Source organism: Oncorhynchus keta, chromosome 15, assembly GCF_023373465.1.
Source record: "Oncorhynchus keta strain PuntledgeMale-10-30-2019 chromosome 15, Oket_V2, whole genome shotgun sequence".
NCBI classification, from domain to species: Eukaryota; Metazoa; Chordata; class Actinopteri; order Salmoniformes; family Salmonidae; genus Oncorhynchus; species Oncorhynchus keta.
This window is the reverse complement of record NC_068435.1, coordinates 22,640,888-22,653,563: the sequence shown is the minus strand read 5'-3', so window position 1 is coordinate 22,653,563 and position 12,676 is coordinate 22,640,888. Positions and strand designations below refer to the sequence as shown.

Below are 12,676 nucleotides of genomic sequence, written 5' to 3'. Positions count from 1 at the left end.
GGCACAACACATTTCTTTATTAATACTGACTTTCCACACCACTGCCATGGTAAAAGAAAGTGCTATCAAATCTAGTCTGACAAATCACATAGCTACACACCCTTAATGTTTGTACACCTCTATTGACAGGGTTTTCGTCCTAAATGGCTAAGCCTTATCCCTTTGTAGTGCACTACTTTTGACCAAAGCCGTAGGGAACCTGCTCAAAAGTAGTGCACTAACTATATAGGGAATAAGGAGCCATTTGGCACACAGTTTGGTGTGTTCTCGCAGTGGTTCTGTGTATTGACACTAGGCTTCCAGGTTTCTTGTCTCCTTTGCTTCCCCTCTATTTCCACAGAGTGTTTGAACAATCCCTTCATCAACATCCCAGTCACACAGACTGGGATGTGGTCTGGGCTTCTCTAAGCCCTTACTTCATATTTAGGTCAGGTTTTCCCAAGACAGGCCACATAGTGGATGGCAGATCAGACTAGTAAACAGACTAGTGAAGGATTGTGTTGTCTTGGTTGGTTGTTTTCATTCACTTTACCTTCAAACAGAACATGGTCCTTCTGTAGCTCAGTTGGTAGAGCATGGCGCTTGTAACGCCAGGGTAGTGGGTTCGATCCCCGGGATCACCCATACGTAGAATGTATGCACACATGACTGTAAGTCGCTTTGGATAAAAGCGTCTGCTAAATGGCATATATTATTATTATTATTATTATTAACATTTCCCTCAGGGTTTTAGGACTAACCTGAGTGCATCTGAAATGGCTCCCTATATAGTGCACTACTTTTGACCAGGGCCCATAAGGATAGGGTGTCATTTGGGGTGCAGTCCATGGGTACACTTACGCACCCTATTATTAGGTATCTCAGAGAGCCTCTTACACTTAAGGCTATGAAATCGAAGTGAAATGTCTTACTGTGCCTACGAAATATCTTAATGTGGCCTGTCTCTGTGATGCTTTTAAAGGATTTGTTCCATATTAGTCCTGTAACAACATCCGTCTACTGTTACCAGTACAGTTTTAGCCTTTAAATTGAGTCTAACGCAGAGTGGATCTCAAACAATACATCAGACTGGACTGCAGAGCTATGGGGCTGTTGTCGGTATTACTCCGTCCATATAAATGCTTAGAGATCATGAATGAAAGAATAGAATTAGAAAGATCATATATAGAAAACAGAGGATGTTACATAAAGCATTCAAATGACTTGAGGAGACTACAGATGAATAATGGTCAAACTACCACTACACTGTTGTGTATAAGGGGTCAAACGAGCGTAGATGGTCAAATGAAACATGAAGATCGTGCCAGATTAAACAGGGCCAGGATGCGTCCCAAATGGCACCCTATTCTCTATACAGCGCACTATTTTTGACCAGGGACCATAGGGCTCTTGTCAAAAGTATTGCACTATAGGTGAAAATAATGCCATTTGGGATGAATCATCAAATTCAGCTAGTGGCCCACAGTCGATGGTTTAATGAGTGTGTTGATGAAATCCAAGCCCTCAGAGAGCCACACACACACCTTTCTTGCCTGATCATTGTCTTCCATCTGGCCCAAGTCCCTGCCACTAGCCTGGGCAATCCTCTTCCCCGATACCAGGTTCCCCACCATCACAGAGGCAGGCCCGATCTCTGTGGACAGAGGCATAGGGGTAAGACATACACACCTACACAGTCACACACACCTACACAGTCACACACACAGACACACCTACACCTACACAGTCACACACACACACCTACACCTACACACCTACACAGTCACACACACACACCTACACAGTCACACACACACACACACACCTACACACACACACACCTACACACCTACACACCTACACACCCACACACACACACACACACACGGGTGGTCTATATCCCTGGCTGTGATCTGTAGTGATATACACTGGCTCACATTGTGTGTGTGCAGTGAATTCCCCCTAATCCCCAGAAGAAATTTACAGTGACAGGGTGGGCTGAGATTGACCTTGTGTTCAGAGGCAAATGGAACTGAATGTGTGAGTCAATTGACTGGAGGATTCTACTCTGACAGAGTGCCTTTCAGACAGAAATGGCCAGAGAAACTTGTGCTGTAAAGGAAGATCTATCTAGGAGGAACACAGTCCAGAAACTAATGGATAGAGGTGACAGCTGAGATACGGGATGGAATGTGTTGGATCAGATGGGAAACATGCTACAATAGTCATCGGACCAGATTACAATACACTCCCTGTACAGTTCTCAATCTGCATGATCTTAGTTCTACACCTCATCCAACGTTATAAACACATATGAAGAAGTTGAAATAAATGAATGTAGATATCTCTATTCCCTATCTGTACAGGTTTTTAAAATATACATCTAATATACATCTAAGTGAATCTAACTGCACTGACTTCATTGCACCCAATAAAACCACACAAACTAAGGATTTCAATTCAACAAATGAACTATCAATCCCCGAGGCAGACCCACTCAGGATGGTGTGCTATGGTGTAACAGTGTCTCACCTGGTTGTTTCTGCCGGGGCTTGGGCAGGTTGGTGACACAGGTATGAGGGCACATGAGGACGTTGCAGGGGTGCAGGGAGCCCTCCAGGAACAGCTGCTTGGTCTCTGACAGGTGGATTCCCCCCAGAGGGGTTTTAGGAAGGGTGTTGGAGGGGACCAGGGCCAGGCAATACACCCCCACCTGGTGGATCCCATCTATGGCCTGTATGGGGAGGGAATGAATGGGAGTGAATGAGAGAAAACCAACGGGCCACGAGCTTCAACGGCGCGTCAAATTAGTCTATTTGTCTTGCATCACCGCGGAGCAATGCTGGTAAAATGAGCTGATAAACTGTCACAAAATAGACTGTTACGTCTGGAGTTTTATGATACACGGTGTAGCAATGCAACAACATAATTTCTTACCACTGTCTTAGCTTACAGCCGATTTGGTTGATGACAGGGTGCATGGTTAGTGTGTGCCTTAGAATAATTGTTATGATCTCCACTATGCTAAGTAGACTAAAGATGTACTTGAAAACGTATTGGACTGTAAGATATGGTATATCAGTCAAATAGGCTACATATGAAAACAACTGCCTACCTGTGTTGATTTCAACCACAGGCATTAAGCCTAGGCAGGCTACGGCTGGAAAACTCAAGCAACGCCGATTTTGAGAAAGAATACAACTGTTTACTATGGATGTTCAAGACAATTACAGTGGCATATGCGACGCACTGTATCTGAATTGACACGGTCACAAAAATGTTGTGTGGTCTGGGATTTAGGGTGATGTGTGCCCCATAGGCCTCTGGTCAAAAGGAGTGCATTATGTAGGGAATAGTGTGCCATTTGTGACACAATCAGATAGACCTACAGCAGTAAAGACATACCATATATCGCCTGCATATGGAGGAACAGTGATTGTTAGTGTTTGAGGCATGCAAAGTATGGCTAATGGACAAATCCTAACTGCCACTTAACTTACATTCTCACTAGGTCTCCCATTGACGTCAATACATGACTAAGTGAATATTCGACTTAAGTGGAACTAGGTGATTAGATTTGGCTACATAAAAGTCGTGAAGAAAGTACAGACATCAAGGCCATGTGTAACTGGATCAAGAGGAAGAGAACATTTTTTACTGCAATCATAAAGCTGCAGAAAGATTTAATAGTGAACCACAGTCTCTTTAGCAATGGACAAGAACCTAGAGGGCTGGGTTACAGTACAGGGCTTTACATCAGTCTACTGGTGTGTGTGTGTGTGTGTGTGTGTGTGTGTGTGTGTGTGTGTGTGTGTGTGTGTGTGTGTGTGTGTGTGTGTGTGTGTGTGTGTGTGTGTGTGTGTGTGTGTGTGTGTGTGTGTGTGTATACCTGCAGCACTCTACTCATCCACTGAAAGCTGTCCTCTTCTGTAGAATCAGGTCTCTGCTCTGCCACCACCACAATCCTCTCATCATGTAACACAGTGATGGAGAACACTGCTATCCTGGAGCACAGAAAGACAGGAGACAGACCATATAATTACATATAGAATGACTTATATGATCTCTATGAGACCAACACTGTTAGCACACTGCTGTCCTGGAGCACAGAAAAACAGAGAGACACAGACCAATACTGTTACCAACACAGCATTAGCAGAGACACACAACATAAATCAATCAGCTACAATCACCATACTTTATTCATTAAGTAGTGTCAGGTGTTTTACCAGTCCACTTGACTTGATCAAGAAATATAACCTATATCTAGGGCCCAGAGTCTATTCTATAACCTATATCTAGGGCCCAGAGTCTATTCTATAACCTATATCTAGGGCCCAGAGGCTTACCTGGTCAGGTCACATGTTCAGGAAAACTCTTGTTGCTATATACACAACAGATGGATTAGAACCCACCTCCCCCTGTAGACAAACTTCATGGGCTCCACAGCCAGGGCTGTAGCCACGATGTCATCAGCGTTGTGCCTCCTTCCCCCCACCACCATGAGGCCGTCCATCTTGCCAGCGATGAAGCACAACCCCCCAGGACCCACGAAGCCCAGTAAGCCTGTCCTGGTGAAGGGGTACTCACTGATGGGAGCTCCAACACTGTTCATGGGGAACACCTAGAGTACACAGAAACACACACAATCGTTTATCACAGTCATAAAAACCAACAATACACACACAAGCATCACACACAATCCCTGAAATCCAGGTGGATAAAGTGATGGTTAAATTAGCCCAATGGCTAAATAAAACTAATTAATGAATGAACTAACAAATCACATAAGGGTGCAATTCCATTAAATGAGTCTCTCTCCACTAATGGATTAAAGCGCACTTGAGGAATTGTGAATGTGTTTTTCAGACTACGGAAGCAACAGCAGTTGTTAGAGTCAATCCTCAGGAGCTTCACTTGTCCCTAGTCAGGACCCAGGGTTAGCTCAACCCACAGGCCCATGCTGTTAGGCCTCACCTCAAAGGTGTTCTTGGTCATGCCTGAGAGACCGTAGTACGATGTCCCCGTGGCGACAGAACACACACACAGCTCCCCGATCTCATCTGTTTTGCATAACTGCGGAACCCCATCTGGTTTCACGACGCACATGAGAGCTGCAAGAAATTCAAGAGAGGAGGGGAAAAAGTGGGGAGAGATTGAGGCCAAAAGTTTATTAGCAAATAGCGGAGAGAGAGAGGAGAGAGTTTAGAGAAGTGGCCCAGCTACCTCCCCGGATCAAGCCAAGTGCACTTCATTATATCGTCACTGTATTACTCTGCAGCACATAGCTGAGGAAACTGAGGGTACGTCCAAAATGGCACCCTTTCCTGATTAAGTGCACTACTTTTGACCAGGGCCTTATAGGAGACAGGTTAAGAAAGGGTTAGGGAGGTGGTAGGGGTGGCCCGGGCCCCTGGGTCATGGCTGCAGGGTCTCTGTGTGGGTGTACAGGTCCTGTATAGACTACTATCAGAGCAGCCAGACACTCATCTGGGCACCACATGCAGGGTAAGATGTGACTCTGGTCTCTGGTCTCTAGAAACCACTACACACCCTATTTCCTTATATACAGTTGAAGTCGGAAGTTTACATACACTTAGGTTGGAGTCATTAAAACTAGTTTTTCAACCACTCCACAAATGTCTTGTTAACAAACTATAGTTTTGGCAAGTCGGTTAGGACATCTACTTTGTGCAGGACACAAGTCATTTTTCCAACAATTGTTTACAGACAGATTATTTCACTTATAATTCACTGTATCACAATTCCAGTGGGTCAGAAGTTTACACACACTAACTTGACTGTGCCTTTAAACATCTTGGAAAATTCCCGAAAATTATGTCATGGCTTTAGCAGCTTCTGATAGGCTAATTGACATCATTTGAGTCAATTGGAGGTGTACCTGTGGATGTTTATCAAGGCCTACCTTCAAACTCAGTGCCTCTTTGCTTGACATCATGGGAAAATCAAAAGAAATCAGCGAAGACCTCAGAATTCTTTTTTTGACGACCTGCACAAGTCTGGTTCATCCTTGGGAGCAATTTCCAAATGCCTGAAGGTACCACATTCATCTGTACAAACAATAGTACGCAAGTATAAACACCATGGGACCACGCAGTCGTCATCCTGTCTCCTGAAGATGAACGTACTTTGGTGCGAAAAGTGCAAATCAATCCCAGAACAGCAGCAAAGGACCCTGTGAAGATGCTGGAGGAAACAGGTACAAAAGTATCTATATCCACAGTAAAACGAGTCCTATATCGACATCCTTGCTCAGCAAGGAAGAAGTCACTGTTCCAAAACCGCCATAAAAAAGCCAGACTACGGTTTGGAACTGCACATGGGGACAAAGATCGTACTTTTTGGTGAAATGTCCTCTGGTCTGATGAAACAAAAATAGAACTGTTTGGCCATAATGACCATTGTTACGTTTGGAGGAAAAAGGGGGTCAACATATCTTCTTTATACGTGGTCTTGCCGGTCACTTATGAGGCTTCTGTGAGTAATGCCAGGATTTTTGAATGGAAAACAAGATTCCATTAAATGGAAACTCATTATCGGCATAAATAATAACTTAATTTTTTTTTTTTTTTTTTTTTTGTCTGAATCAGGCATACATGAAGTTATTGTGTGTGTTGGTGTCTGGTAAATTCAAAACATCTACGCACATTCTGTTGTTTGTTATAATGCTTTCTATCCTTGTTAGGGGCATAAGGCAGACATAAAGCTGTGTTAGGGGCATAAGGCAGACATAAAGCTGTGTTAGGGGCATAAGGCAGACATAAATCTGTGTTAGGGGCATAAGGCAGACATAAAGCTGTGTTAGGGGCATAAGGCAGACATAAAGCTGTGTTACGGGTATAAGGCAGACATAAATCTGTGTTAGGGGCATAAGGCAGACATAAAGCTGTGTTAGGGGCATAAGGCAGACATAAAGCTGTGTTAGGGGCATAAGGCAGACATAAAGCTGTGTTAGGGGCATAAGGCAGACATAAAGCTGTGTTAGGGGTATAAGGCAGACATAAATCTGTGTTAGGGTATAAGGCAGACATAAAGCTGTGTTAGGGGTATAAGGCAGACATAAAGCTGTGTTAGGGTATAAGGCAGACATAAAGCTGTGTTAGGGTATAAGGCAGACATAAAGCTGTGTTGGGGCATAAGGCAGACATAAAGCTGTGTTAGGGGTATAAGGCAGACATAAATCTGTGTTAGGGTATAAGGCAGACATAAAGCTGTGTTAGGGTATAAGGCAGACATAAAGCTGTGTTAGGGGTATAAGGCAGACATAAATCTGTGTTAGGGTATAAGGCAGACATAAAGCTGTGTTAGGGTATAAGGCAGACATAAAGCTGTGTTAGGGGCATAAGGCAGACATAAATCTGTGTTAGGGTATAAGGCAGACATGAAGCTGTGTTTGTTGTAGGGTTGCATAATCTCTAGTAACTTTCCCGAAATTCCCAGGTTTTCCAGAAATACACGTTGCAGGTTACCAGATTCCTTCTTATTCCCATCTGATGCTGGGAATTTACCAACCAGGACTTCTGGAAACCTTGACATTTCTACCCTTGCTTACCTCCTGGCATGGCGGTGCCCACGTCCTGCAGGGTGAGAACAGACAGCTTCTCCTCAGAGTCCACCCTGATGACTCCGTGGCTCAGACCCTGCATGGACAGTACTCCTCTCCCCGGGGGCTGGTTACTGTCGTCTGTCGGCCTATTATGAAGATTATTACTTTATTGTCCATTTACTTAATGAGCAACAGAAATGTATCTTCTGCATATCTCATTGACCCTGATAGACATACGCATTCAGTAGATACCTATATGGTCGTTCTATATGAATGCAGTACATACCTATATGGTCATTCTATATGAATTCAGTACATACCTATATGGTCGTTCTATATGAATTCAGTACATACCTATATGGTCGTTCTAATGAATTCAGTACATACCTACATGGTCGTTCTATATGAATGCAGTACATACCTATATGGTCGTTCTATATGAATGCAGTACATACCTATATGGTCGTTCTATATGAATGCAGTACATACCTATATGGTCGTTCTATATGAATTCAGTACATACCTATATGGTCGTTCTATATGAATTCAGTACATACCTATATGGTCGTTCTAATGAATTCAGTACATACCTACATGGTCGTTCTATATGAATGCAGTACATACCTATATGGTCGTTCTATATGAATTCAGTACATACCTATATGGTCGTTCTATATGAATTCAGTACATACCTATATGGTCGTTCTATATGAATGCAGTACATACCTACATGGTCGTTCTATATGAATTCAGTACATACCTATATGGTCGTTCTATATGAATGCAGTACATACCTACATGGTCATTCTATATGAATTCAGTACATACCTATATGGTCGTTCTATATGAATTCATTCACATTTTGACCGCACCCTTTTTATTTAAACAACACCTTCCATACTTGTTTGCCCATGGTAGAAATGGTCAGAAAAGGGGTGTGGTCAAAAAGTGATTAATCTAGAAGGACAATATACACAGAGAGCTTGGGTTCAAAACCAGGGTCAGCCACAGTGTAGTTCCACTATCAGCAATTCCAAAAATACACATCCACCAATCAAATTCAAACAACAGCCAATTAGAGGGCTAGAGCTGTGGCTGTTCCCGAAGCTCAACGCCCATGCGACAACGGAAGGTTATGAAAAAAAACAGGACAACGCCACAATGGGGGGTGCTTTCATTACACTGCGTGTGTGTCCGTGCATGTCCGTGTGTGTGTGTCCGTGCGTGTGTGTCTGGGCAACAGAAGAGAAACTGCCATATGTTTTATTGGCATGCCGTTTATTAGATTTGTGAGTTTGAAACTGTGTTTGCTGGAAATAAAATCATGTAATTGCCACAGTACCCGTAATGGCAAGATGCATGTGGCGCACACAGTGAGCATTTTACAGTGTCATAATCAAGAGCAGGGAGTGAAATCTCAAATTACAGGAAAAAGTTAATTAAACTTGCCCTCGTTTGTGTAAGCAGTGGCTATTTGAAGTTGAGCTACTCTATGTAACAGATGGATGAAAAAACACTGGCCTTGAAATACCACAGGACAGTAAACTTAAGAGTTTCTTTTTTAAAGAGCATATAAGTTAATACCAACAAGAGTGTGTGTGTACCTCCTGATGGCTACAGTGAGGGCCTCTGGAGAGCTGGCACAGGGACAGATAACCTCCGGCTTCAGCCCCTTACTCTGGAAGACATTGAGGAAAGCATCGCACGACGAGATGGACCCTGAGAGAGAGGAAGAGAGAGGGGAGAGACAAAGAGAGAGAGAGGGATGAGAAAGAGGAAGACAGAGAAAGATAAGAGTCAATGTTGAACAAACAGATATCCAATCATGCTACTACAGACTGACTTATTGACAGACTTGCTCATTCAAATTTAAGTTGTGCGGTTTTTGAGTGGGTTAGAAGCAATATATTTAGCTCCTGTGCAAGGGGAGGAGAACTCAAATCCAATACATTATACCAATCTAACATGTCAGCATTGTTTGATTATGTGGATAACTGTTACAGCAGGTTAATTGCAGGTTAATTGCTGTGGCACAGTTGATTTGCTCCATGCTTGCACTGCTTGTCAGCGCCACCATAACCCTGTCAGGCTGAGCTCAGATGCTGAGCACACATACTGTTCATTATCAAATGACGTTATCGAATTTCACTGCCTGTCAGCGCCACCATAACCCTGTCAGGCTGAGTTCAGATGCTGAGCACACATACTGTTCATTATCAAATGACGTTATCGAATTTCACTGCCTGTCAGCGCCACCATAACCCTGTCAGGCTGAGTTCAGATGCTGAGCACACATACTGTTCATTATCAAATGACGTTATCGAATTTCACTGCCTGTCAGCGCCACCATAACCCTGTCAGGCTGAGTTCAGATGCTGAGCACACATACTGTTCATTATCAAATGACGTTATCGAATTTCACTGCCTGTCAGCGCCACCATAACCCTGTCAGGCTGAGTTCAGATGCTGAGCACACATACTGTTCATTATCAAATGACGTTATCGAATTTCACTGTTACCATATCTCACTGCCTCTTAATCATTCTCTTAACCCATTTGTTCCTTTCAATTATATTCTTTAGATTCACATTCATAAGGCTAGCATTGGAAAAGAACAGCATTACTCAACCCTTACCCTCCCCATAGGAACAGTTAAAGTCGGAAGTTTACATACACCTTAGCCAAATACATTTAAACTCAGTTTTTCACAATTCCTGACATTTAATCCCAGTAAAATTCCATGTCTTAGGTCAGTTAGGATCACCACTTTATTTTAAGAACGTGAAATGTCAGAATAATAGTAGAGGAGGATTTATTTCAGATTTGATTTATTTCATCACATTCCCAGTGTGTCAGAAGTTTACATACACTCAATGAATATTTGGTATCATTGCCTTTAAATGGTTTAACTTGGTTCAAATGTTTTGGGTAGCCTTCCACAAGCTTCCCACAATAATTTGGGTAAATTTTGTCCCATTCCTCCTGATAGAGCTGGTGTAACTGAGTCAGGTTTGTAGGATCCTTGCTCGCACACGCTCTTTCAGTTCTGCACACAAATTTTCTATGGGATTGAGGCCAGGGCTTTGTGATGGCCAATACCTTGACTGTGTTGTTCTTAAGCCATTTTGGAAGTATGCTTGGGGTCATTGTCCATTTGGAAGACACATTTGCGACCAAGCTTTAACTTCCTGACTGATGTCTTGAGATGTTGCTTTAATATATCCACATCATTTTCCATCCTCATGTTGCCATCTATTTTGTGAAGTGCACCAGTCCCTCGTGCAGCAAAGCACCCCCACAACAGGATGCTGCCACCCCCATGCTTCACGGTTGGGAGGGTGCAAGACTCCCTCTTTTTCCTCCAAATGTAACAATGGTCATTATGGCCAAACAGTTCTACTTTTGTTTCATCAGACCAGAGGACATTTCTCCAAAAAGTACGATCTTTGTCCCCATGTGCAGTTGCAAACCGTAGTCTGGCTTTTTTATGACGGTTTTGGAACAGTGGCTTCTTCCTTGCTGAGCGGCCTTTCAGGTTATGTCAATATAGGACTCATTTTACTGTGGATATACAGTGGGGAGAACAAGTATTTTATACACTGCCAATTTTGCAGGTTTTCCTGCTTACAAAGCATGTAGACGTCTGTCATTTTTTATCATAGGCACACTTAAACTGTGAGAGACAGAATCTAAAACAAAAATCCAGAAAATCACATTGTATGATTTTTAAGTAATTAATTTGCATTTTATTGCATGACATAAGTATTTGATCACCTTCCAACCAGTAAGAATTCCAGCTCTCACAAACCTGTTAGTTTTTTCTCCCCACTGTAGATACTTTTGTACCCGTTTCCTCCAGCATCTTCACAAGGTCCTTTGCTGTTGTTCTGGGATTGATTTGCACTTTTCGCACCAAAGTACGTTCATCTCTAGGAGACAGAACGCGTCTCCTTCCTGAGCGGTATGACGGCTGCGTGGTCCCATGGTGTTTATACTTGCGTACTATTGTTTGTACAGATGAACATGGTACCTTCAGGCGTTTGGAAATTGCTCCCATGGATGAACCAGACTTGTGGAGGTGGCTGATTTCTTTTGATTTTCCCACGATGTCAAGCAAAGAGGCACTGAGTTTGAAGGTAGGCCTTGAAATACATCCACAGGTACACCTCCAATTGACTCAAATGATGTCAATTAGCCTATCAGAAGCAGCTTGGACAGCTTGGAAAATTCCAGAAAATTAAAGGCACACTAAACTTCTGACCCATTGGAATTGTGATACAGTGAATTATAAGTGAAATAATCTGTCTGTAAACAATTGTTGGGAAAATTACTTGTATAATGCACGAAGTAGATGTCCTAACCGACTTGCCAAAACTACAGTTTGTTAACAAGAAATTGGTGGAGTGGTTGAAAAACGAGTTTTAATGACTGTAAACTTCTGACTTCAAGTGTATCTTAAACTAACCAAATGTAGCAGTGGTATGTAGTGTTCGTTTTTACAGCACCCGTGGTAGATTACTGTAATGGCTACATGGCAGCTGCTTGGTCAATTATATATTGGTTACATTATACTTCATTACAAGTCCCTGTAGTCGGAATCAAGACTAGCATTATAAGACTACTTAGTCTAGGTGACAAAGGGACATTCTATGAGACCTGCATCATGAACATGGACAGAGTTACAGTACTATAGTTCTGCACAATATTTTACCCCATCTGATACATTTCTAGTACATTTCTAATTCATTTTTAGAGAGAGGCAGACAGAAAGACAGAGCGAGACAGAAAGACAGAGGCAGCGTGAGACCGAGAAAGACAGAGAGACAGAGAGAGAGGTAGAGCGAGACAGAGAAAGACAGCGACAGAGTGAGACAGAGAAAGACAGAGAGACAGAGCGAGAGAGAGGCAGAGAAAGACAGAGAAAGACAGCGACAGAGAAAGAGAGAGAAAAACAGAGAGAGAGAGAGAGAGAGAGAAAAACACAGAGAGAGAGAGAGAGAAAAACAGAGAGAGAGAGAGAGAGAGAGAAAAACAGAGAGAGAGAGAGAGAGAGAGAGAGAGAGAGAGAGAGAGAGAGAGAGAGAGAGAAAAACAGAGAGAGAGAGAAAAACAGAGAGAGAGAGAAAAACA

At 42.8% G+C, this 12,676-nt stretch overlaps 1 protein-coding gene across 11 annotated transcripts in view; it reads right to left on the bottom strand.

Moving 5' to 3' along the window:
* The window catches only part of LOC118395203 (disco-interacting protein 2 homolog C), a 282,104-nt gene that overhangs the window by 38,544 nt on the left and 230,884 nt on the right, over nt 1-12,676 (bottom strand). For 10 of the 11 annotated variants that reach the window (XM_052463704.1, XM_052463693.1, XM_052463692.1 and 7 more), the window contains 7 exons: nt 9,151-9,265; nt 7,553-7,692; nt 4,957-5,093; nt 4,395-4,603; nt 3,869-3,983; nt 2,512-2,713; nt 1,524-1,633 (listed from right to left, as the gene is read on the bottom strand). In XM_052463704.1, the coding sequence (XP_052319664.1) occupies nt 1,524-1,633; nt 2,512-2,713; nt 3,869-3,983; nt 4,395-4,603; nt 4,957-5,093; nt 7,553-7,692; nt 9,151-9,265 (1,028 nt within the window). The remainder of the gene's footprint in view (nt 1-1,523; nt 1,634-2,511; nt 2,714-3,868; nt 3,984-4,394; nt 4,604-4,956; nt 5,094-7,552; nt 7,693-9,150; nt 9,266-12,676) is intronic. The other variant, XM_052463694.1, reaches the window with a different exon arrangement.